The sequence below is a fragment of the Phalacrocorax aristotelis genome, chromosome 1, assembly GCF_949628215.1.
Source record: "Phalacrocorax aristotelis chromosome 1, bGulAri2.1, whole genome shotgun sequence".
NCBI lineage: Eukaryota > Metazoa > Chordata > Aves > Suliformes > Phalacrocoracidae > Phalacrocorax > Phalacrocorax aristotelis.
This window is the reverse complement of record NC_134276.1, coordinates 172292768-172315724: the sequence shown is the minus strand read 5'-3', so window position 1 is coordinate 172315724 and position 22957 is coordinate 172292768. Positions and strand designations below refer to the sequence as shown.

Sequence of the window (22957 nt, the reverse complement as noted above, 5' to 3'; positions counted from 1 at the left end):
CCCCTAATATCTTTATAGCCAAAGTGGTGATACATGAACAGGTTAAGAGGACTATTGGGAGGAAAATTGGCTCAAATGATTGTGATCAGCAGTATAAAGCTGAGGTGGTGGCTGGTTAATTATGTTACCCCTCAAGGATCAAGACTGGTGGCAATTCTGTTAATGACCTGAATTAACATGACCTGGATGAACTGCACCTTCAGCAGCTTGCAAATGACAGCAACTTCTGCGAAGAACAGCCAATAATCTGGAGGGCAGAGCTGCTGTGCAGAGGGACCTTGACAGGGTGGAGAAACGGGCTGACAGGGAACTCATGACATTCAGTAAAGACATCTGGGATGAAATAACCCCGTGCAGCAGTACAGGTTGCATGGGGGCCAAATGGGGAGAAATCACATTTGCAGAAAATACTTGGGGGTCCTGCCAGAAAACAAATTGAACATGAGTCAGCAGAGTGCCCTCAGAACAGAGGCAGCCAACTGCATCCTGGGCTATATTAGCAAGTGTGCAGTCAGCAGGCTGAGGGAAATGTTCTTCTTTTGTGAGACCATATCTTAAGCACTGCATCCAGTCCTGTGCTCCCCAGTACTAGAAAGACATTGGCATACTGCAGCAGTCCCAGCAGAAGAACCCCAAGTTAGTGGTCCAGAGCACACAGGAGGAGAGGCTGAGAGAACTGCATTTGCTCTGCTTGGAAGAGAGAATGCTAGCTTCTACCACATATTAAGCAGTGGAAAAGATGGAACCAACTCTTCTCAGAGGTGTACAGTGGTAGTTCAAGAGGCAAAGGGCACAGCACAAGCTGTGACATGGGAAGTTCCAGTCAGATGTAAGGAAAAAAGATTCTCACTGTGAGAGTAGTCAAACACTGGAACAGGTTGCCCAGAGATTGTGGAATCTCCATCCCTGGAGATATTCAACACTCAGCTGGACATGGCCTTGAACAACCTGATCTAAGTGGATCTGCTTTGAGCAGGGGTCTGGACTATGTAGTCCCCAAATGTCCATTTGAACCTATATTACTGTATGGTTCTGTGATTCTGTATTCAGTTTCCATGTTGAATATTATATCCTGCTCTGTATCACAGACATATTCAATGAAACGGATCTACTTTCTAATGAAAAAGTAGCTTTTGTGATTTTACCAGATTGTTAGGATTTTTAAACGTGATGTTTGTTACAGTTAAGTTAGGTTATCATTATATTTTAGAATTATGTTCAAGAACTAAAATTCAGATTCTTGATCTTAATTTTCTGAAGTACTTTGTAAACTGCAAAATGATTACTGAAAAAACCCCCTATTATTTATGTATTTATTTATTATTTAAAATCCTAGGATTGTATTCTCAGACTGAATTATATCACTAACAAGATTAAAACCATCACAGACATCAAGGTAACAGGTATCTGCCATTCTTAATGCAGATAAACCTTGGAGTGGGATGAGAAACTTCATTGCTGTGTTCCTTATATTTTTGCTGGTGGCAGAACAAAAAATACAAGTTTGGAATTCAGATTCTGTTCCAAGCATAGTGTTCACTTCTGAATTAACGTTTATTTTATTTGAAGTTCTCTAAAGAAGAAATTCATCCTTTGGCAGGCACTTGAAATGGAATTTTTTTAGACTAAATAAAAAGAAGTTACCAAATTTAAAAGCATCGGAAAATGGATTACAGAAGTGGGAAGTTTTAGACAAAAAATAATTAACAGTGCTACCACCTACGCTTGTAATACCACACCTTCCTCTGCTTTCCTCAAGATATTCCAGGTGACCTCACTGCTCAGAGGATGTTTTAGGATTTCAAGCTTATTCCACCTAAACCACTGAAGCCATTTGATTAAATGAATGGTAAGAGCCATTCAGCGAGAATGAAAGATGCCTACTACAACACTTCTTGGAAAAGAGCTAATAAGAGTCCAATATTTATAAGACTGAGTGAAATTTGTGGAGATTAAATTGTACAACAGACAAGGACAAAATGGAGAAGGACTGGAAGGAAAGGTAAAGGTCTAAAGAAGTATCAGCAAGGTTTAGTGAACGTGTTTCCCAGCTGAACCTGATAAAGGTTCCTTCTTCCGCAAAGTGTGGTATACTATACAGTATTATTTATAACACTCCAAACGAGTTGTTCTGGAGACTCAGGAAACTAATATTCAGTTTATCAGGAAGTTTTATTAACCAGCTAGTAAATGGCATAGTATTTCAGACTTTAACACATGATTTTGTAGCATACTGCAATATCCATAGCCATGAACAACAAACAAACATATTACAGGCCAAATGTTAATATCCTAGTGATTACAACAGGTAGACCACGATCTAAATTTTAGTGGAAGTAATTTCATTGACTGTCACAGGCACAGATCAGATAATCCTTGCACCACAGCAATGTTCAGAAGAGTTCACGGTTCTTTTGGCCAAATACTATTCTTTCTGATGTTTCTAAATAGCTGAGCAGATAGTGTGATCAAAAATAGCTGTGAAAGGAAAAAAGGTGTTTTAAAAACAACAAAGGAAGTGTTGATGCTCACTTATGACAGAGTCAATCTGCCTGTTAACCTGGCTCTGATGAATGACAACACAGAAGGATATAAAGGAGAATAATCACGACACGTGCCTGTCGTGACACAAACTGAATTCTCTGCTCTGCTACAGGCCTGCTGTGTGACCTCCAGCAAGTGACTTGGGCCCACATCCACATCTACTTGAAATCTTGAAATTGATTTCAAGTGGCACGTAATTCAGTTAAGTGTTTCTGTGCCCTATGAATCTTGGTCTTAACCTCCTGAACGGGGATCACAGCTCTTTCCCACCTGACAAGAAGGTGTCAATGATAGTACATTGAAGATCATGAGACACCCGTGTACTGCACTAGTGAGGATTAGGCGAGTATGAATAAGAAACATTTTCATTACTGAGCTGGCCCACTCCATAGCTGGAATGTTTTTACTACATTTGTCTATTGGAAGGTACTACATATGGAAGAGGTAAAGTAAAAATGAAGTAATCTCATTTTCAACATCATGATTTCAGATATTACCAAAAATCTTTCTGCCTGCTTGATGGTATTTAAACTTCAGGGTGTCTATGGAGTGAACAATCAATTCCTGTTGCCATTATTCATACGATATTGTTTTGATATTGAAAGCTTTATTCCTTTTTACCCAATAAAATTATCTCATAGATATGTAGGGGGAGTGGTTTCATGATTTTACATTGCTTGATTTAGCACATTCATGGACTAGGTTTTGTACAAATAGAGGACAAAAAAGGTCTTTTGCTCCACATGTTTTACATTCCCTTTAGCGGCTTCCTGTCCTTGCAATGCTGCTTGCTTTCACAAGTCAGGTCAAACATTTCATTCAACAGACTCTGGACACTAACGTCTATGATGGTGCTTGAATATATGGGAGTTTGTTGGTAAATATTGTTTGATTTTACTTCAAACTAAAAATGATGGAAAGCTTTACAAAATTTTGGAGAGCATGCCAAAGCCAAATGGCACTAAATTGATTTTTACCCCCAGCAGAATATCAATATTTTGTTATTTTTTTTGCTTAAAAGTACTCTTACCTGTATAATTAGCACGCTGTTAGTAATTGCTGTTAAGGTCATAACATTGTTTTCAAACCATGTATTTAAAAATTCTTCACATCCCTAAGCAAGTACAGATGAACAGAATTCAAGAAAAATAATTTTATCTTTTGAATTCATACTGCAAATTTGTAAGAACATAATTTAAAAATATATAGAATAGAACTTTCTGCATGTTATGATGTGTGCTGATATTCACTTGCCAGAAACTAAATACATCAGTAATGTGTACTGCGGAGATTTAGTTATAACATTTTATAAATTATCTGAACTAAACAGATTGTTCTTAAGTAAATCTGATATTTTTGTATGGAAATGTTCCAGAGCTTGTGACTTAATCAAAAGGGAATTTGCTTTTGTGTGAGTATAACTGAGAGATTATCTTACAAGTAAATGCTTGAAAGAATATTTTCAAGTTTTTGCGGATTCTCACACATTATGCATCTTGAAATGGATGTGCATATTTTCCATATTATAGTCTATTCTTATTATATTGCTTTTAAAATGAAATTATAAATTATTACATAGCTTAAAATAGCTATAAATATAATACAACATATAATTAAAAGCTTTTTATGTTTTGAGGTGATCTTTTAATAATGACAAGGGTTTGTAGAAACAGGGAACAATTCCAAACCAATGAGGGAAGGAGGACAATAACAGATGCTATTTGACAACAGCCTTTCTATTATTGCATTTTACAATCTAATATTGCATTACTACACTGACTGCATTGTCAACAAACAACCTTTGCCCGTTGAATTTTTGCTCTCATGGGATAGCCCTGTTAACACTGGAGGGTTTATAGAAAAGCATAATATGTACCACTTTGCTACAGCTTTCTATTGTCAGGTGATGACATCTGATGGCCCTATGCAAACTGGTCCCGTGATGCTAAGACATGTAAATGCTAACACGAACTGGCCTCGGGAAACATATCTCATATATCAATGCCTTGCTCATTCCTCTTATCCTGTAAAGTACTGAAGATGCTATGGAAACAGATAATACAAACAGGTGGAGACAGTGCTGACATTCTGTAAGTAATGAATAGTAATTACTGGTGGAAAATGTACTGTCTACTTTTTATGTACTGTCACTTTCCATTGCCATCACTGATTTGCACAGCAGATTTTTGAATGCCAAGATGCTTACTACTTCTTAAAGCACTACTAAAAGTCCCTGTGATATTGACCTGTGATATTCACAACTTCTGTTTTCTTGAAATATCCTTAATTTAGAACTGCCTAATGAGTAAAAGGTCACTTCAGAGTGACCAAAGACAAAACAATGAATATTATTGATACTTTGGCATTTGTAAGCCAAGTCCTAGTGGAAAACATGCTTTGTATATTTTTTCCAAAGACCATTTAATAGCAAAAGTTACGTGTTTCAAGACATTTTTTATTTCTTACCCTACTGTGTGTTGAATTCCTTGGGACATCACAAAACCATTTCTTCAGACTTGATTTTATGCATGAACATGGGATCTGAGTTCTATTTTCCTTGTTTTTATTCCTTTCCCACTGTGTGACATTGTATCTTCCACAGCATTCCATCTAGAACAGAAATCCTGTAACTTGTAACTCCAACACCTATGAACACTGTAACACAGAGGAATTTCCACCTGAACCAGTGCTAGATATTTGATTCACTTGATTAAATTAGCCAGACAGTTTCCTCTGTATTCAGTAGACAGGTTTCTGCAAGGGATGTTTCACCCTTGTGTATGTATAATTTCCCATGATACGCACTGGAGAGTATGGATATGATATTAAAATATACTTTCAAAAGGAACTTTCTTTTAGACTCTAAATTATTCTAGAACACATGTAAATAGAAAAGAAACACTACAAACCCAAAAGAAGCAAAACATTTTGACTATCCCCCTTAACCTTCCAAAGTAAATTCAGTGTAGAAATTGTGTGCAAGCAGTAAGATATATTAAGGATGTGCTCACTGTGAAGCACAACAAAAAGAAGAAAGAAAACAATACATTATTGGAAACAACATAACTAATGTTGTTTCATAATGAATGCAGTAAATGCGGACAGACTTTATAAAACATATTTTATTAAATAAAATTAAGAACACAGACACTGGTTTACTCTGATCTAGGAACTTCAATAAGGACCAGATTTTGAAAATATTTTTAGTTATTCCTGTGTCATTTCTAATGTTGTACTTGCAAAAATTCTCAGCCTTAGCAAGAGGAGATCTTTAGAAAGTATATTCCAACTTGTATTTTAGCAGCAGTTGATCTCTTGTGAACACATAGCTCAAATTCAACGCACAAAGCAAATACTGTGCTCTGTTCAAATGGATTTTCAGCTAGCTCTTCCCAATAATCTATTTCAATACCAGTAAGACAAAACCAAACCAAGCCATCAAACAGCGTGGAGAACGGAATTCTTGTCATACAGGAAATTCAAGCAGTTTTTCATACTAATCAGGATGAAACTTCAGAAATGGTTGGTTTTGTTGGGGGGGGTAGTGTTGTGGGCTTAGAGATGCTAGATAAAAGCATCTTATTTTGGTATTTTGAAGAGTCAATCCAAAATATGCCACTTCTAAATTTGGGAAAATCAGACAATTTAGCCAAAACTGTCCTTTCCCTGTAAAAACATTCAGTTTCAACAACCCTATAAGTTCAGTTAAAAAAAAATCACCAGGTTTAAGCAGTCCATTAAATTTTACCATAAATATATAAAAATCTAGTTCTTCTCTAATACTATTCATGATCTTAGGCTTTTTGTTTTTCTCATGGCAGATGCCGACGATATTGTAAAGATCTGGAAACATGTAACACAAGACTTGGGGATGGCAGTTTTCAGCCAAAAGTGTGATTACAGTTCACCTTGGCAGATTTAATATTTTATCTGGCTAAAGTACCAACAGCAAAATAACCACAGTACTTTGAGATATGTCACAATTTAAACATGACCACCAGAGTAGGTGGTGGGTAGGTAGCTTTGCTGAAATCTCTGCTCCCACAACAGTTCAATGAAATTGAGCTCAAGTGTACCAGCATACAGTCTAGCCCTACCATTGACATAATTAGGTCATCATTTATCACAGAAGAAATCATGACAACTGGATTTTCAAAGAACAGGTTTTAAATATATATTACAAATCCATTTGTAATCTTGAGTCTAGACATATATGCTTTGAGAGTTATCTGGAATCATAAATTATCTTCAACATTTGTCAAGAACTGTAAAACTCACCTCTGCAAGAAGTCATACTAAGGGACTCACAGCTGGTCTATCGGAGCATATTAGACCATATTAAACTGTTAAGCTGTAGCGTTTTAATTAAAAGCTCATGATGCAGAATTAATTTGAAAGGCCACTGGTCAAAAAATTGCTAACAACTTCCAAAATAATTGATCCCATACAAATGCTTTAAAGGACTTTTCTGAAAGAGGAAACAAATTACATGCTGCCAGGCCACAAAAATTATTATGAATATTATGCATGCTGAAAGTATTGATTTGCAAGCTCCTTTGAGGCTTTAGGCATTATTTCTGAGAGACTCTCAGTGCAATACCTATTCAAACGGTTTCATAGTAGGAGCTCTGCTTTGGCCTCATAGCATCACTGCTTGTCCATGGTTCAGGTCAGTCTTGAGACTTAAGCAGACCAAGTGTTTTATGATATCTAACACTGTCGAAGATATAAGGGAACCCATCGTTTTTTTCAGCTGCAGTGACCAGAACTGTCTGCTCTTCAAAAGCCTAATCTCATTCATAATACAACAGCAAGGAATCTGCCCACCCACATCAGATATTAGCAGCGTATCTTGAAAAACTAATCCTTTAGTAAAGGAGCTGGGATTTTTAAACTAAGTTCTGGTTGGTAGAAACATTTTTTGGTCAATGCAGTATATTTGGTGGTGATATTTTGTGGGGTTCTTTTCTTACATTGTGCTGCACAGCATTCAGAATGTTCCACACAGGTTCCTGCTCAGCCAGACTCTCATTCCCGTATTCAGAAATAACTTCATCTATTCTGTTGTTCCACTGATTGTGGACCTGTTCATAAATATTTATAAAATTGGTATATGCATATTGATAAGAGCATGGATGGATAGTACAGTCCTTGATCTTTCATTGATATTCAGGTTTCTTCAAGGGTTACTTGCAAGCAGTAGCATTCTAATAAATTTGCTAAGTATGATCTAAGGCATGTCATAGCCATTGCACTAACGGGAAAGATGAAAGCAAAAGGGGAAGATAAATGAAGTGACCCAAATCACATACATAGCCCAGGCAGACACAAGGTGATTAGCCCAAATGGAGCCAGAAGAGCCAGGGAACAGAGTTTAGATGCACCTGATCTGCTGTGAAATACTAAATCCTACCTCTCATACTTATTTTTAATAAGCACAGCACCATATAATAACAAGCACAAAATCAAAATCGATTCTACGCCTAATGTGATACAAACTTGTGTGAGCACCATACAATCTGTCCAAGACATGTATTGCTTTGGGCTAGGGGAGTTAGCCCTAGATTAGGCATCTCTGCAGAAACTGTTAAAATACACCTTCAACAGTAATTGAAATGGACAAGCTGATCACAGAGAGTGTGATTATACACAGTGTAGCAGGGAATGCATGCAGAGGAGAACTCCTAGGCCACTGAAAGGTTTCATTATGAAACAAGAAAAAAAATGAGGCTTCTCCAACTCATTCCCCTTGCTACAGCCACCCTGAAAACAAAATTCAAAAGCTTGTACCGTGAATGATTATGTTACTATCATTTATTATACTTCAGCAACACTTAATTAAGGTTGAGATCAAGTGCAATTACACTTGATATAAAATAAATTTAACTGCAATCTTTCAAGCAATTTTCCTAGCACAAATAGCTGACTCCAGAAGGCATCATTCCTGACAGTTCAGATCTTTCAATATGTAAAACCATCATATGAAACAAGGAGAACTCCATCATTATAAATTAACTTTCAGTGAAGAAATCTTGATGAGACAGATTCACTTTGATGGAGTAAAACTAATTTATTTGTGGTGTACCCTGCCTGAAGAGCAGCAGGATTTGGAGAACTGTATGAACCTTATGAGACTGGTGTCATGGGAGGTTTTCTCAAATGATAGATTTTGTAATTATGGAAGGAGATGGCCAGACCAGTATGCATTCAGTACAGATCACCTCCTCTGTAATACTGTGAGGAGTGCTGAAGTTATTTGAATTGCTATATGTAGAAAAATAAATGACTGAATAAAGTTTCAAAGCAGTACAGTTACTAGAGACAACAGCTATGTTGCTATTTATTGTTGCTTCCTGTTTTTAAAAGCAAGGATATATATTCCTCATATTAGATCTCTACTTGGACCTAAAACACAGGCTTAAAGAATAACGTTAATAATTCATTAGCACACTTTGCATGCTATGATACCAATGACTCCTGCTATCAGTTGCACAGTGGACTGTTGCTATCACCTGCTAGCAGACACAGGTTAGCACCTAATGCTTTTTCCTACCTCTGCTGATATCCAGGAAAGAGGGACTTTCTGGGTCATCCCTCAAAAGGAAATAAAGCTGTGATTCCACATTCCTGAACAGGAAAAGTATGTTTTGCTGCAGAGGAGAAACTGGAAATACATTTCCATGCACTCGCCTTTACAACTATTGAACCATGCTGAATTCCTCAAATTAAGTTTTCAACATCTTCTGCTATGCCTGGTTGACATGTAAAATACTCGAGTTCAAACAAATGGTGATACAGCATACAGTGAGAACTGGCTATTAGAATTTTTTTAATTATTTGCCAGAACTATTTTGAAATTGTCAGCAGTCTCGCATAGTTTATTTACATACCTCTTCTTTCTTCATGAATATCAGCACCAATATTGCCATCTGAGTAACAAACACCAGGAACTGAAAGCTCATATACTGAAAAAAAACCCCAAATTATGTATAAACATAATATTGAACCATTGAGCAATGCAATGAAAAAAATCTAGAAGCTCACGTATAAACCTTCATGACTATTATTTAGAGTCATTCCAACAAAAATAAGAAATATAATTTCCTGGAAACCCTCAGAAAGTGATATCATAGTCTAAAAGGCAGGCTTCAGACAAAGCATAACTCACTGTTTTGGGCTTAAAGACAAAGCCGTAACTTTCTTGGAAGTGAAGAACAAAAGCTGTTAAGCAGCTGTGCTCCACTGAAGAAAACTCTTATTTCATTATTTCCTGTTTGAATTATCATGGTACCTAAGTCTCATGCCTAGTCAAGGACTCCTTTGAGCTATAAAATGCACAAACAAAACAAAAAGATAGTTGATTTTGTTTGTTTTCAGTGAGACCAAATTTTCACCCACAGTATCTAGACATTCTGATATTAGACACTTCCATGCAAGTTGGAAATGAGACTCTTCTTTCTCTTTCATCGTCTAACAAATTGTGAGGCAAACACTACATGCCCAGGGCAGTGTCAGGAAGGAAGAACTGGCTCTGGGCTCCTCTCACTGCTGTGCCAGTTGATATTTGTAGTGCTTAACAAACAAATCAGTAGCACAGTTCTCTGCTTCAGCCTTCATATGGTCTAAAACAGATTGCTCAAAAAGGGTGACAATAAACAAAAGACAAAGGAAAAAACTTAATCAAAGTGATCATAAGAACGTACAGTTGTAGTGCAATTTTTCAGAAATCGTAGTGTTCTTCCCTTAAAAAGCAGGAATGGTATATAAATATGGAGTATCCAAGTAGGTCTACATAGGTAACAGCTTTTTAATCGTACACTCCATTTCAATACTGTAGCCATACTGTAGGTACTTATGCCTTCAATCTGCAATATTTGTGACAGGTTTTTCTTTATTTCTTCAGCACATACTAAACATGCGACCACATACTAAGAGATAGTTATGCTGCATATTTCAATATTCAATAAAATTCAACAAAATTCAATAAAATTAATTTTAAAACCTTAGGTTAATAAATACAGTGGTTAAAATCTTTGCTGCAAGCATTTTGTCATTGAAAACTTGCATGCAGTGATATGGATGGATCTCCGGTTTTGTTCAGATTTAATTTGAGCCAGGACTTCATCTAAAAATACTTTTCTATCAGAAGATTTGTTAAGCACTGTATGTGGAAATCACAACATCAAGACAGGATCACAGTTTTCATGCATGCAGAACTCCTTTTCATTTTACAAGAAAGTTGGTGCCTGATTTACACTTACTGTAACTAGTAGACATTTGATTTCTTTAACACTTCCAAGGAATCCCACGGCTGATGTAAAAGTAATAACAGATCCAATTCCGAGTAACATACAAGAAATATATGCCACCAGCTGGTTCTCACCTGAAGAAACTGTAACACAGTGCATTCATACTGTCACTTCTTTTTTTTTTTTTTTTGAGACTTCCACTCACAAAACTTATTCCAGAAAAAAAATTAAACCTTTGCAATGCTGTTACTGAAAGGATGGAAACAGTAGAATGATAAAGGGTATTATTATTATGTTGTCTACAGTGATAGAAAGAAAAAGATCTATTTTCGTAAATTCAGAGGATGGTAACAACATACGAGATGTAAACAAAACATACTCAGTTGAACAATGTGAACCATTCACAGTGAAATCAGAGAACAATTACAAGTTTACAGAATTTTTGTTTGCCAAAAATTAGTAGCACGTGTACAAATCCTACATGGAATTAGCTGTAGTTCCAGGCTTAGATTCAAAGCTACCCTCCCTCTTTGTGACTGGCCATTTTCCCCTTTCCACTTTAACCATTTTTATATAGATATGGAAAGTAGCAGGGATTGTCATGGTTTTCATTACTTCCACCTCAAATGCTTCATACCAGAATGACTGTATTGGATGATTCCAATTCCACCAGCGGGGAACTGATGCTCCTTGGTGCAGCCAAGGCAGGCTACTCTTTAAGAGCACAGATGATGTTATGTGACCCAAAACCTACTTCTCTGTGAAATAATTTGATAGACACTCTGGAGAAAAGGAATATATAGAGAGCGAGGCCTAAGATCCAACTTGTGTTCATTTCACCCAAATATCCACCTACTACAAGATCTATAATCTTGTCAAATGCAGGCCAAATGCAGTGTGGTAAATTATATAAAGAAAAGATCAATAGAGCTGATTTATATTTCAGTGACTCATCTATAAGCTGTACACCAAGAGAAATAAATAAACTGTATAAATGAAAATCATATATAAATAGTAAATATACTGATATATATTTTCCCCTATTTTGATAATCATACTGTGTAATGATGGAAAAGACATGCAACAGAAAAAAATAACATGCATTTCAATCCAACACTGCCACCTTGTGAAAAAATGGTTCTATTGAAGTTTCTGTTGATCTATCTTGCAATCATTTTAAACAAAAGAAAAACTCTATTTATACTTACATAACACAGTGAATAAATTGTTTCTGTCAAAGAAAAGCCACAGGCCAAATGTCAAAAGCATAAGACCCAGAGCCTGGAAAAAAAGGAGGATTATTGTTTTAATTTAAAACATTTTTAAAAAATTATTTTGAAGCTGCTGAATAAGAAAAACAATTTTTACCATAAAAATTCCACTGAAGACATTTAAGTAGTACTTCTGTATTAGTATTTTATCTCTTATTTTCATTCTTCGGTTTTCAGTTTTGAATCACAGCTGAAAGTATAATCATATAGTCAGTTCAACACGAAACAGATGTAACTAAGCCTATTAATTACAACAGGATTTATTTTCTTCAGATAATGTTTTATCAATTTAAACAGTCACCTGATACATTGAACAAAAAGTAGTGGCAACAGCAGAAGCATCAAGATGGTGTCTGGTCTCAATTGCCTCTAATGTTATATTGTACACATGTATTTCTTTTTTCATCTTTGTTTTCTTAACTATTAAAGACATTTGGAGGCAACATGTATGTAGGAAGCAAGAGTTACATAGCGTGGCATACACTTGTCCTTATATTCTTCAGTATACTTAGTTTACTAATTATTAAGGCTACCAGCTGAAATGAAGAGGGAGAACCACAGGAGAGATATGTCCTCCCTTGTCTACACAACTTGAGTCAAGTCTTGTTGATAACAGCAGATACTGCCTGATGATTTCAGTGTATCCAGCACACAGCTCTAGCAAAGCCATGAGAGCCCTCAACTGTGGCTACCAACTGTCCTGTACTAAACTCCAGGGTACACTTTACACTTTTTAAGTGAATCTCCCAGTCACCCCCACTTTTTTCCTCCATTTTTTGTTCCAGAATGTAACAGGATGTGAAAAGTTGAATTCTTTTCAAGTGAAACTAAATCAAAAGATGCGCTTCATTGGTCATCAATAGCAAGTGGGCACTCAGTTAATGGAAGGGCAAGCACAGACCCTTCCCATAGCAATTGCCCCCAAATACACACGAAGTGTGTGTTAGAACCTGAGTACCAACTGTACCGCCCTTGAAAATAAATGCTTGCAAACCTGAAGAGAACAGCAGTGAAGTCACATGGGCATTCACATCTTGAGTGCAGTTTAGCATATTTCAGCAGAAAAGACCCCTAGCACCGTAAACTCTCTGATGAAAGACTTATTTTTTATATATCATTATCATTATTGGATACCATATCTTATGAGACTATCAAGATTTTTGCACAGAGTGAAACTCATATATTTGTCCCCCATCTCATGTTCCCTTTCTGTCTTTCCTCTTCTGTAAACGTCCTCTGGCAGTTTGGTCTGCCTGACTTCGTGGTACAAGCCAAAAGGAGTCCAAGAGCAGTGTCAGAAGACAATTTCTGCAACAGCAGCCGACTGCAGTTGTCTTACACTTCTTGTGTAAAGCAGTCAGGCACACAAATATGTGCAGATGCATGAACATAACGACCATAGCCATACTCTTCAGGAAATATTTTCTAATGCAAAGGGATTTTTGAATGGAATTGTTCTTGTCTTCTGTCAGAATTACTACAGATTGATTACAATACGAAGTTATGTCTTCTGTTATTTGTAAAACAAAAAAAAAAAATGACAGAGATGAAGCTTCTGTGGTCAAAAAATATCTTGTGCTAACAACTTATTTTACATACAAAACATATGTTACATATGTATCAAATTTGTTGATTAGAAGGAAAGATTCAGCAAACACAAGCTTTGCCTGCCCTGTCAAGATCCTCATTGCCAGGATTATAAAACTTCTGTTGCTGAATCACACCATGAAGAAAGCTGTAAGCTTCTCAAACTAGCTCGGCAGTGGATTTGGGTCAATAATGCACCATGTAAACTTATGGATTATATTAGATAACTCGTTTTGCAATTTCCATGAAGATGATCCACTACTTTTAAGAGCAATTAAACTTCAGAATTTTCAAAGGCAGAATATATTAAAGCATTGCAGCGATACATTGTTCTAGTAAAAAGCATGAACGGTTACGCATTTCACTTGAAAACTGGCATCTGCAATAGTTCTGTTCTAATAACTATGTGGCTTCAATGCTTCATTTTGAGCCATTTCAATAATAATAATAATTATTATTATTCATTTTATTTTATCTGAAAGATAGAAATCTTTATAAAATGAATATTTTACATTACATTACTTCATAAGAAAATCCTTACCAGCTCTGAATATTTCCATCCTACCTTAAAGAGCACAGTCTCATAGTGATACGTTTCTTCTTGAAATCCAACTTAACCACATCCTTACAACAGAAATTTTCTTGTTTGTCAGCCCTGACTTCCTGGTTACAGGCAACAAGCCTACAGAAACGTCTTTTTTGTTGGCAAAGTTGTTTGCTAAATACACGACACAGTGCCTGCAGCGTTCAGTCACCATGATCACAGTGTAACTCACGTTACAAAACAAGCACCAAGTGCACATCCAACTCAGTGCTTGAAGACTTGACCTCATTGAAAAGGTCACTGGTTGCATGATTCTGCAAAGTACAAGACATCACAGGGTGGATTTCAAATGGATGAGTTTCCATTGTTTTAAGATTTAAATGTCTTATTCATCCATAACACCGGTGAGAAAATGGTAAATGGTTGCCCTTGAATCCAGTATTTTGTGGTTTAACACCTGTAGGTCTTTTGGAAAGGTACTCAGTTTATTTTAAAACCTTCAGGAGACGGGGAAAAAACCTACTATCCTTGGCAGATCCTTCCCATTGCTCACAAAAGTCCTCGTTTTCTGTGTAAAACCTGTCTCTACCTCTCAGTTCTTATTTTTCTATTACACCTGTCTTCACACCTTGGTGTTCCTGATCCGATGTTAGGGACGGGCGCATTCCCCGTACGTACCGTTACACACTTAAATTATGTTGTCTGCACCGTCCCTGCCCTGCACCACTTTGCACGACTGAATTGTGTGCAGCCTTTAATTCTCCGACAGGACATTTCCTCCAGCTCTCCAATAATTCGTACGTGCCTTTCTCTCACCGTTTATTTTTTGACGTACGAGTTTTCGCTCCCCGCCCGCAGGGCAGGCAGCGGGCCGTGCGGGGCCGCCGCTCCCCCGAGACTCTCAGGCCTGGCCAGGCTGCCCACCCCGCAGCCCGCCTCCCCGTGCCGGCGGCCGGCGGCGGGCCGCTGGCCTGTCCCGGCCACGACGGGGCGAGAAGACTTTTCCACCCGCGCTAGCGATGGCGGCGGCGCGGCCTTGCTTGAGACGCCGCCACCCGCCCCTCCGGGCGCGACACGCCAGCCGCTGGCGACGTTTGGACCCTCCCGCTTGCCGTCCCAGCCGCCGCTTCTCGTTGCCGTGGCGACGCTGCCGGTTTCACCGCGCGGCGGCGGAGCTCCGGCCGTCACCGCGGAGGGCCCGGCGGGGGCGGCTGGGGGCTGCGGGATCTCAGGGCGCGGAGGGGCGGGCAGGCTCCTGAGGCGGCCGGGAAGGCGGGGGCTGCGGTAGGAGCTCGGCGGAACGAGAAGTGAGTAGCTGCACGGAGTAGATCGGGGAGACCGCAGGCTCCGGGTGCCCTGCGGAGCGGACTACAGCTCCCAGCATGCACTGCGGACAGTGGCGGGGGCGGGCGTTGTCCCCGCCGCAGTGCCTTCTGGGAGCTGTAGTTTCTCCCAGCGAGGGACCGCTTCGCGCCTCCGCGGCGGCGTGCTTTCAGCGTGCGGCTTCTACTGCACCGGGAGCCGGCGAGGGGCGAGGGGCAAGGAGCTGCTCGCTGCCCCCGACGGAGCGGGTCTGGGCTGCCTCCCGTGTCCCCTCGTTGGGCTGAGGGTGAGGAGAGGGGTGCAGGCTGCCAGGGGAGGCGGGGGCGGCGAGGTACCCCCTCCCTCCCGCCTGGATCCATCTACATGTTTTGTACTTCAGTGGGTTAGGCCATTTCGCACCGCTTTCTCTGTATCATTACAACTTCATCGAGTGCTTTCTGGATTCGTAGTTTTATTTTGGAATTGTTATTATGTATTTATTGTTTAAAGCTTTTTTTTTTTTCTTTCTTTTCTGTGCAGCTATTAGGACTAGAAAGAACCTTGTGAATCTTGGGCATAGCACTGATATTGTTCACAGGGAGTAGAGAGCAGGCAGAGGTTTCAATATTCAAGTTTGGTAACAGTTGCAAAATTTAGTGGGGTAGACTGCTGTGGGGATTCTCATCACAAACTAACGTTTTTCTTACATTTGACTTGTTGGTATGGAGTGAGGTGCTCAGAACAAGCTTCTGCTGTTCCTTTTCATGTTTTAAGCCAACTGTTCAATAAATACATCTGAATAAACTTATGTTAAACGAACACCCTCTTTATTTTGGTTCATTCAGTGCTGACAGTATTTTCTTTGTGTAGCTTTGAAAGCAGGTAAAACACTGGGGAAGGCAGAATGTCAGAAGATATTGAAAGAATTGAAAAAGAAATAGAAATTGAATTAAGCAGAATCAGTGTTTCTTCCTGTGAAGCAGATGATCCTGACACAGAGGTATCCGACGAAGCTTTGAGTGACAGTGAGACAGTAAGTATTCAATGAGCTAACGCTGCCTCTATTTCTGCTTGAAAGTAGTACAGGCATTGCAAAGCCTGTCTGATGAATGAACTTTTTCCTGACACACCTAACCTGAGGATTTCTTCTGAAAAGTAGTCTTGGTAGTATTGCTTCATGAAAAATATAACCTGCAATGGTGACAAGACAATAAAAGAGATGAATATCAGCATTGTGCTTAAGTGAGAAGATGAGATTTATAGATAATGACTTAGTTTACAATCTTCTGAAGCTGGAAGATTTTATTAAAACAAATGAGGTAGATTAAATCTGGATGAATAAGCCAATGATTCTTCATTTAAATCTTACAGGAGATTGTATTATGTTTGAAGACTTCCTGGTATTAATTTAATATAAATTGGTGCAAGTCCTCTTTTTCAGATGACTTATTTTAGGGGAAGATTTTCCTCTGAACTCTAATCAGTTATTTGTGTCCTCTTCAGTTATTTTAATCCTTCAGACTCATAGCTCAAGGATTGGTCTATAAGATATTAGGGTACATTATATTGATCATATGTGACCATGAATCATATGTTTGATATGACTCTTGTTTGTCAAATAGTTACCTCTGGCTGTGAAATGAAAACATAGAATTTATGACAAATGTTGTATTTTTCTAGATTTCAGATGACTTGCCAGAATCAGTTCTCTCCTATTTAAACTTCATAAAGAGCAGAAATCAAGAAGCTGAAAAACTTATACTGCAAGACTTGGAAGATGAAGAAACTACAAGTAAGCAAGGATCACAGTTAAAATATTTATGTACCTTGTATTGCCAGTGGAAGTTAGACTAACAATCATCAGTAAAACAGTGCAAAATTTTAAGCAGAGCAAGCAGGGAAACCTATTGCATCAGTGTCGTGGTTTAGCGGCAGCTCAGCCCCACACAGCCGCTCGCTCACTCCCCCACCGGTAGATGGGGAAGAGAATCAGAAGGGTAACGCTCGTGGGTTGGGATAAGAACAGTTTAGCAATTAAAATCAAAAGAAACAACAACAGAAATGCAATGTAAAGGAGTACAATGAGAGGCGCAAAGCCCCGGGGGAGGGGGGAAGGGAGGGGAGAGGGGGAACGAACCGCCGAAACAAACCGCATGCGCCGACGCCGTGCCGCCACCGCGCTGCCACTGCCCCCCCTCAATATACTGGTCATGGTGTCACATGGTATGGAATGAACCTGCCATTGGCCAGTCGGGGTCAGCCGCCCCCACCATGGCCCTGCCCCTCCCAGCCCCCCCCGCCACGCGGCAGAGCGCGGGAAGCTGGAAAGGTAGCCGACCCCCACAGTGAGGAGAGTTAACCCCTTCTCAGCCAAAACCAGCACAAACAGCTTCTGAATGCATGCTGAAAATCTCTAGGAATAAAACCATGCAGTGCTGACTTCTAGGATTAACATCTGAATACGAACTGATTTTTTTCTAAAAATTGAACTGATGCTAAACTGTAGATCAAGGCGAGTTGCAGGATCATTCTCTGAAAAAGGACCTGGGCCAGATTCTTAATGAGAATCTAAAATTAATCCACCAGGAGCTGAAATTACGAGTTCAGATAAAATGGAACCCCATAGGATATGTTTAAAGTCTGTCTTTAGAGATATCCAAGCTAGCATTAAATGAGATGATTTTGTAATTGGGAACAATATTGCTGTGTCAGCTGTGTGACTGAAGCCAAGCTCATAGTTTATATGCCAGAGAGCTGGCATTGTCGGTTCCGTTCTAGTTTTCATATTGTCTTGGGTTTTGTACTCATTTAGTGTAACAGTCTTTGTGAACTAAAGTTCAATATTGTCTATACATTTTCATATTTGAGGAAGGTTTGTTACCTTTTTTTTGTAATGGACACTTACTATTTTTTCATTATTTTTGTAGTTCTCTGCCAGTTTTTGACCTATCTGATAGAAGTTCTATTTTTCTACCCAGAAAATGTTCTGCTGTGTTTTATGCTGAGGAATTCTCTTTCATATTTGCTGTCACTGAATTCTTACAATATTACTCTGTGTGTTCAGTTACACATATTTGCTACTTTTAATGTAGATAAATGACTCCCATATATATTGGAGTAAAACTGGGGTGGAGGAGGGGGTTAAGAGTTGTAACAGAAAAAAAGTGCTTTATTTTAGTTTAAAGAAATGTAGTAGCTAAGCAGTATAGAGCAGAACTGAGTACTGGTAAGAGATTTTCTCTCTGTGTACTAGATTATATTTTTATTTCTTCTTTAGGTAACATTTACAGAGTAGTATCTTGCCATGCTTCAGATTACTTGGCAGAATTACCTTCTGAATATGATGAAGATCCAGAACAATTTAAAAAGAGGGTATTCTTTATTTAAATAATACTTATTGTGAATAAAATTCTATTTAGTAATCGAGATAACTTACAGTTGCTTTGTAGATCTCCTAAGGACACCTATAGATGTGTTCAGTTTTGTCTCTGTCGGACTATCCATAAAATATTAAGATGAGTGCCATTAAGGTATGCTGTTCTGTATCAGCTATAATACACCGTGTCTATAAGTTTTAAAATTTGGAATAAATTCTCCATACGAGTAGTTGAGATGCTGAGCACAAAAATCAACAAAATTAAACAAAACTGAATAATCCTTTATTGTTAATTGTTTGCAGAATATTTTCTCAATAGTATGATAATACTTTTAAACTTCTCTAATATTTTTCTTTTTATGATGATCATGTAGCACATGAAGTAGCACATGAAGATGTGCTACTATTAATCTTGCTCCTAATATATTCCATTATTTTATAGAAAATGCAAACATAGTAATGTCTGGAACTTTCAAAGACAAATCAAGAGTTATGAACCTGGGTTCTTTTTGAGTTTAATAGGATTTGACTGAATAACTTGCAGAAGTTCATAGAAAAACATAAACCCATATTTAATTTAATCACTTTTAATTTGTTACCTGGCTTTTGTTAGTGACCACTTTTGCAAACATGATTTTTTTTTGTTTTTAGAAGACCATTGTTTAGAACAGTACAATTACTTTATGTGACTTCAGCGGCATTACAAATATTAATATATGCTGCAAGCATGTGATGAACAGATGATAAATGAGCAGGAATAGATTACTTCTTGCCATTAAAGAAAAATGAAAGAAATATGGCAAACCTTTGTGCCCATAGCATTATTTTCAAATAGACTTCTTAAAAATTTACTCTGTAACTAGTTCTTCAGGGGAAGAACACATAGGGATATGCATAACAGTTTTAGTGCAGAAGTATGGTGTGTAGTTCCACAGAAAGTAAAACAAATCCCAAATGCAAAATATTCATTTTTCCAAGTCAAAATGTAAAATATATTGAAAAAGCACATAGAAATATTATGTATTTTAGGAAATACTCCAATATTTATTACTCTAGAAAACAGTATTTTAACTGACGGGTTTGCATTATTCAATGTCTAAGGATTCCAGTCAGTGATATGTTTCGTATTATTGTATTTGTCATACAATGAAAAGCTTATCCTTGTTCTGGAAGATTTTTATGACATTCTGCTTTTAAATTTTGTTTCTTGTTTCTTAATGACAATATTAGGTACTATTTGAAATTGAAAGTGAAGACTTGCAGATTGCTACAACACCTAGTTATAATAGCCAGTCCACCAGTGAAGAAGTGGTCATGGACGACCGTTTTGTTACAGGTAAGCAAACATGCTAGTTATTTGGTTGAGTTGATCTTTAGTGTCATATCACTATTTCTTGCTTGTCTGTTTTCACGAGTATCATAACATCCTTTGTAGAGAATTACATGTTACAGTAGATTTTGATGCCTCATAAATTGGACATGAGCAAATGCTTACGCTAGCCTTCAATGTCTTGTCAGAAATTTGTTTTTAAAAAATAATACCCAAAAATGCTTTAAATAATTATGAATACAAATGGAAGCCAGATTGGAGGCACTAAGCAGGTTGTGCTTTGGCTACAACTTCTTTTACTTTTTTATAGTCACCTTGTCTGGGAATGTTTCCCTTTGCCATGGCCTTTGCATGTTTTCGGGTGGAGCACTGCAGTTTTAAAACCCCTGCTGGTGACCACAGAAGACATTAATCCTGAAGCCAAAGTGTAATCCTGAAATATACATTGGTAGAATAAGCACGATTGTAGCAGAGTCAGTAAGTGTGCGTCATGATAATATGACATTTCTGATAGAAAAGACTCGTGTTGTAGTTATTTCCTTGGAGATACATATTGCTGGCTGTATCAGCACAGAATCCTTTTATTGTCAAAACTTCAGGACTGTTTAATGTCCCCCATACTTACTAGGAAGTTAAATAAAATGTTTGCTTTGTTGATTACAAATTCATAGCTGATGTTGAAATGAGCTTAAGCCTTACTCATCATGAAGTAGAAGAAAAGTGTAGACAAGAATTTGAGCAGTGGGAGAAGAGACAAAAGGAGCTTGAAGATGAGAAGAGGCAAAAGTGGAAAGCTGAGAGGGAAGCACAGGAAAAACAGAATGAAGAGGAACACACAAGAAGGGTGCAGCGTCTGGAGGAATTTGAGGCTGAAAGAATAAAGTTAGAGCTTCTTCATAAGGTAATTAATGATATTGAAGCTGAGCTGTTCCCATCTAGATTATCTCAATTCAAGATCTAATGTGAAAAGAGGGTACTACCCAAACTGTATGACTATCCTAAACTCTGTCTACTTTTGATACCGAAGTGAGATGTAAGACATATTTGACTATGATCCATTGGGTTTTATGCATATACTGCTTTGGTCAACAGTGAATGGATTTGCTCTGCTAAATGTTAAACTACTGTTTAGGCTTTGCCCTTACTAAGCTTTTATATTATGACACCAGCCAAAGTACCAGAAATGAGAGTTGTGCTAAATTACTCACAAATGAAAAATGGTCACTGTGCTTTAATAGGAAATACTTACTTTAGACCTCCCACCCCAATTTTAGAGTTAGATAAAAAAATCACAGGTGACGTAATCTGGACCAAAATCATTCCATTCAGAAATGCTGGTGGTGTGCCTCATCTGGGTAAAAGATACAGTACTCCTTTTTCTTGTCTGTATTGGGAGACTGAGTCAGGCTTAATCTACTAAGTTCTGCCACAACAAAACATGACTCCGTATGTTGACTGGTTGCATTCTCAGAGTGTCTAGCTGTGTTTTGCTATAGTGCGTAGTGTGTAGTGAAGGATAAAATTTGGTGACTCTCACAAAGGAGCATAGGAAGGTGAAAAAGCATAACCCTCACTCATTATACTTGTGGTGCCACAATATCTTATTATTTAGCCTCAATATTTCTGGTTTAGGAGATGCATTAACACTACATATTCAGTTAACTGATTTGTAGCATCCTGAAGAGGTGAGCATCTTGGTCCCAGCAAGGTAATTCAAGTCACCAAAATTAAGGAAAGCCCTAGTAAGTGAAAAAACCTTTGATGTCTGAAGGCCAGTTCAGTGTCTGAGATATCTTCCTTTTCAGCAGGGCACCAAATTGATTAGGCTTCCTCTGCTCTTTGATGTCATAAATAATTTCTGGGTGTAAAATGGCTTGCTTTCTCTAGCAAAGGTGGGGCATGTTCCCATTTGGACACTTTGGTAGTGCTGTCGCTGGCACACTCTTTGTGGAGGTGAGAGATGGAGACTAATTTCCACCATTACAGAAGGATCCAGACTTCTAGTCTCCTATTGTCTGGACAGAATGCTTCTGAACATGCATGAAAAGCAGTGCTTAGGCACCTGAGAGACTGTCCAAGTTGGAAGTGCTAGTTTGTTTATACTGGTTCCTTAATATACTGCTGTGTATTTCATTTGACTGATACTGATTTACCTTGGTTCCACCAGGAGTTAGGTGGTTCAGGATTTTAGGTACTCTGCTTTCTGCTAATTTTCAGTCAGATGTAATTCCAGATAGCTTGTATTTTTTTTTCTGATTGAGAATATGCTGGGGTAGGGGAGAAATGTTTTTATTTGCAAATAGTGGGAAAATAGACTTGAACTTTCATTTTCCATTAAGAAACAATTTCAATGAAAAAAATTCTTTAATTTTATTGAACAAAATTCCTGTTTAAAAGATTATATGATTATCAGTAATACCAGAGCAATTAAAAGGGGACTCTTCAGGCTACTTTCAGAGCTTTTGTTTCTGTTATGTCGCTATTACCTACCTGTTTTTTGAATGTTGGTTTCATAAGCTTAGTTTTCATCTTCAATAGTAATGCAGAATTTGGAGGGGAAGGTGGCAGTTGTTTGGGTCAATACTGAGATACTGACTCCCTGAAGGTATGCATCTGTCAGTACATGACCAAATCTGCATTACTGATCCGAGTGTCCCGTTGTTTATTTTGATCCTCACACAGTTGAGTTTCTCATTTTAATTCAGGCATTCACAAAAGTGGATTGTTGGAAAATCAAGATGGGGGAGATTGCAG

General features: G+C 38.0%; 2 protein-coding genes across 6 annotated transcripts in view; one reads left to right on the top strand and one right to left on the bottom strand.

Moving 5' to 3' along the window:
- Window positions 1-2159: 2159 nt before the first annotated feature.
- On the bottom strand, window positions 2160-15473 carry TSPAN19 (tetraspanin 19). 5 transcript variants are annotated; one of them, XM_075080703.1, is made up of 9 exons: window positions 15012-15473; window positions 12162-12254; window positions 12002-12074; window positions 10806-10936; window positions 9435-9509; window positions 7518-7628; window positions 5011-5154; window positions 3575-3658; window positions 2160-2478 (listed from the first exon to the last, which is right to left on the bottom strand). In XM_075080703.1, exons 2-9 carry the CDS (start codon window positions 12225-12227, stop codon window positions 2404-2406), a joined length of 759 nt encoding a protein of 252 aa, XP_074936804.1. In that variant the 5' UTR covers window positions 12228-12254; window positions 15012-15473; the 3' UTR covers window positions 2160-2403. The 5 variants fall into 5 exon arrangements, with proteins under 5 accessions (XP_074936804.1, XP_074936806.1, XP_074936805.1 ...); XM_075080705.1 differs by lacking the exon at window positions 15012-15473 and adding an exon at window positions 14874-15005; XM_075080704.1 differs by lacking the exon at window positions 15012-15473 and adding an exon at window positions 14217-14865.
- A 55-nt stretch (window positions 15474-15528) lies between these two features.
- Window positions 15529-22957, top strand: part of LRRIQ1 (leucine rich repeats and IQ motif containing 1) — a 113360-nt gene continuing 105931 nt past the window's right edge. The window contains exons 1-5 of the mRNA XM_075080708.1: window positions 15529-16530; window positions 17178-17289; window positions 18775-18869; window positions 20104-20209; window positions 20875-21104. Coding sequence (XP_074936809.1) covers window positions 16402-16530; window positions 17178-17289; window positions 18775-18869; window positions 20104-20209; window positions 20875-21104 — 672 coding nt within the window. The 5' untranslated portion in view covers window positions 15529-16401. The remainder of the gene's footprint in view (window positions 16531-17177; window positions 17290-18774; window positions 18870-20103; window positions 20210-20874; window positions 21105-22957) is intronic.

What these genes read in the sequence shown, in the direction of transcription:
- TSPAN19 (XM_075080703.1), bottom strand. Translation starts at nt 12,227, where the DNA reads ATGAAAATAAGAGATAAAATACTAATACAGAAGTACTACTTAAATGTC. An exon ending in TGAATGCTGTGCAGCACAAT is followed by an intron (nt 5,155 to 7,517) that starts GTAAGAAAAGAA and finishes TTTCTGTTCTAG; the next exon opens with ATGGAATGCTGTGGAAGATA. An exon ending in GGAATTCAACACACAGTAGG is followed by an intron (nt 3,659 to 5,010) that starts GTAAGAAATAAA and finishes GTACTTGCTTAG; the next exon opens with GGATGTGAAGAATTTTTAAA.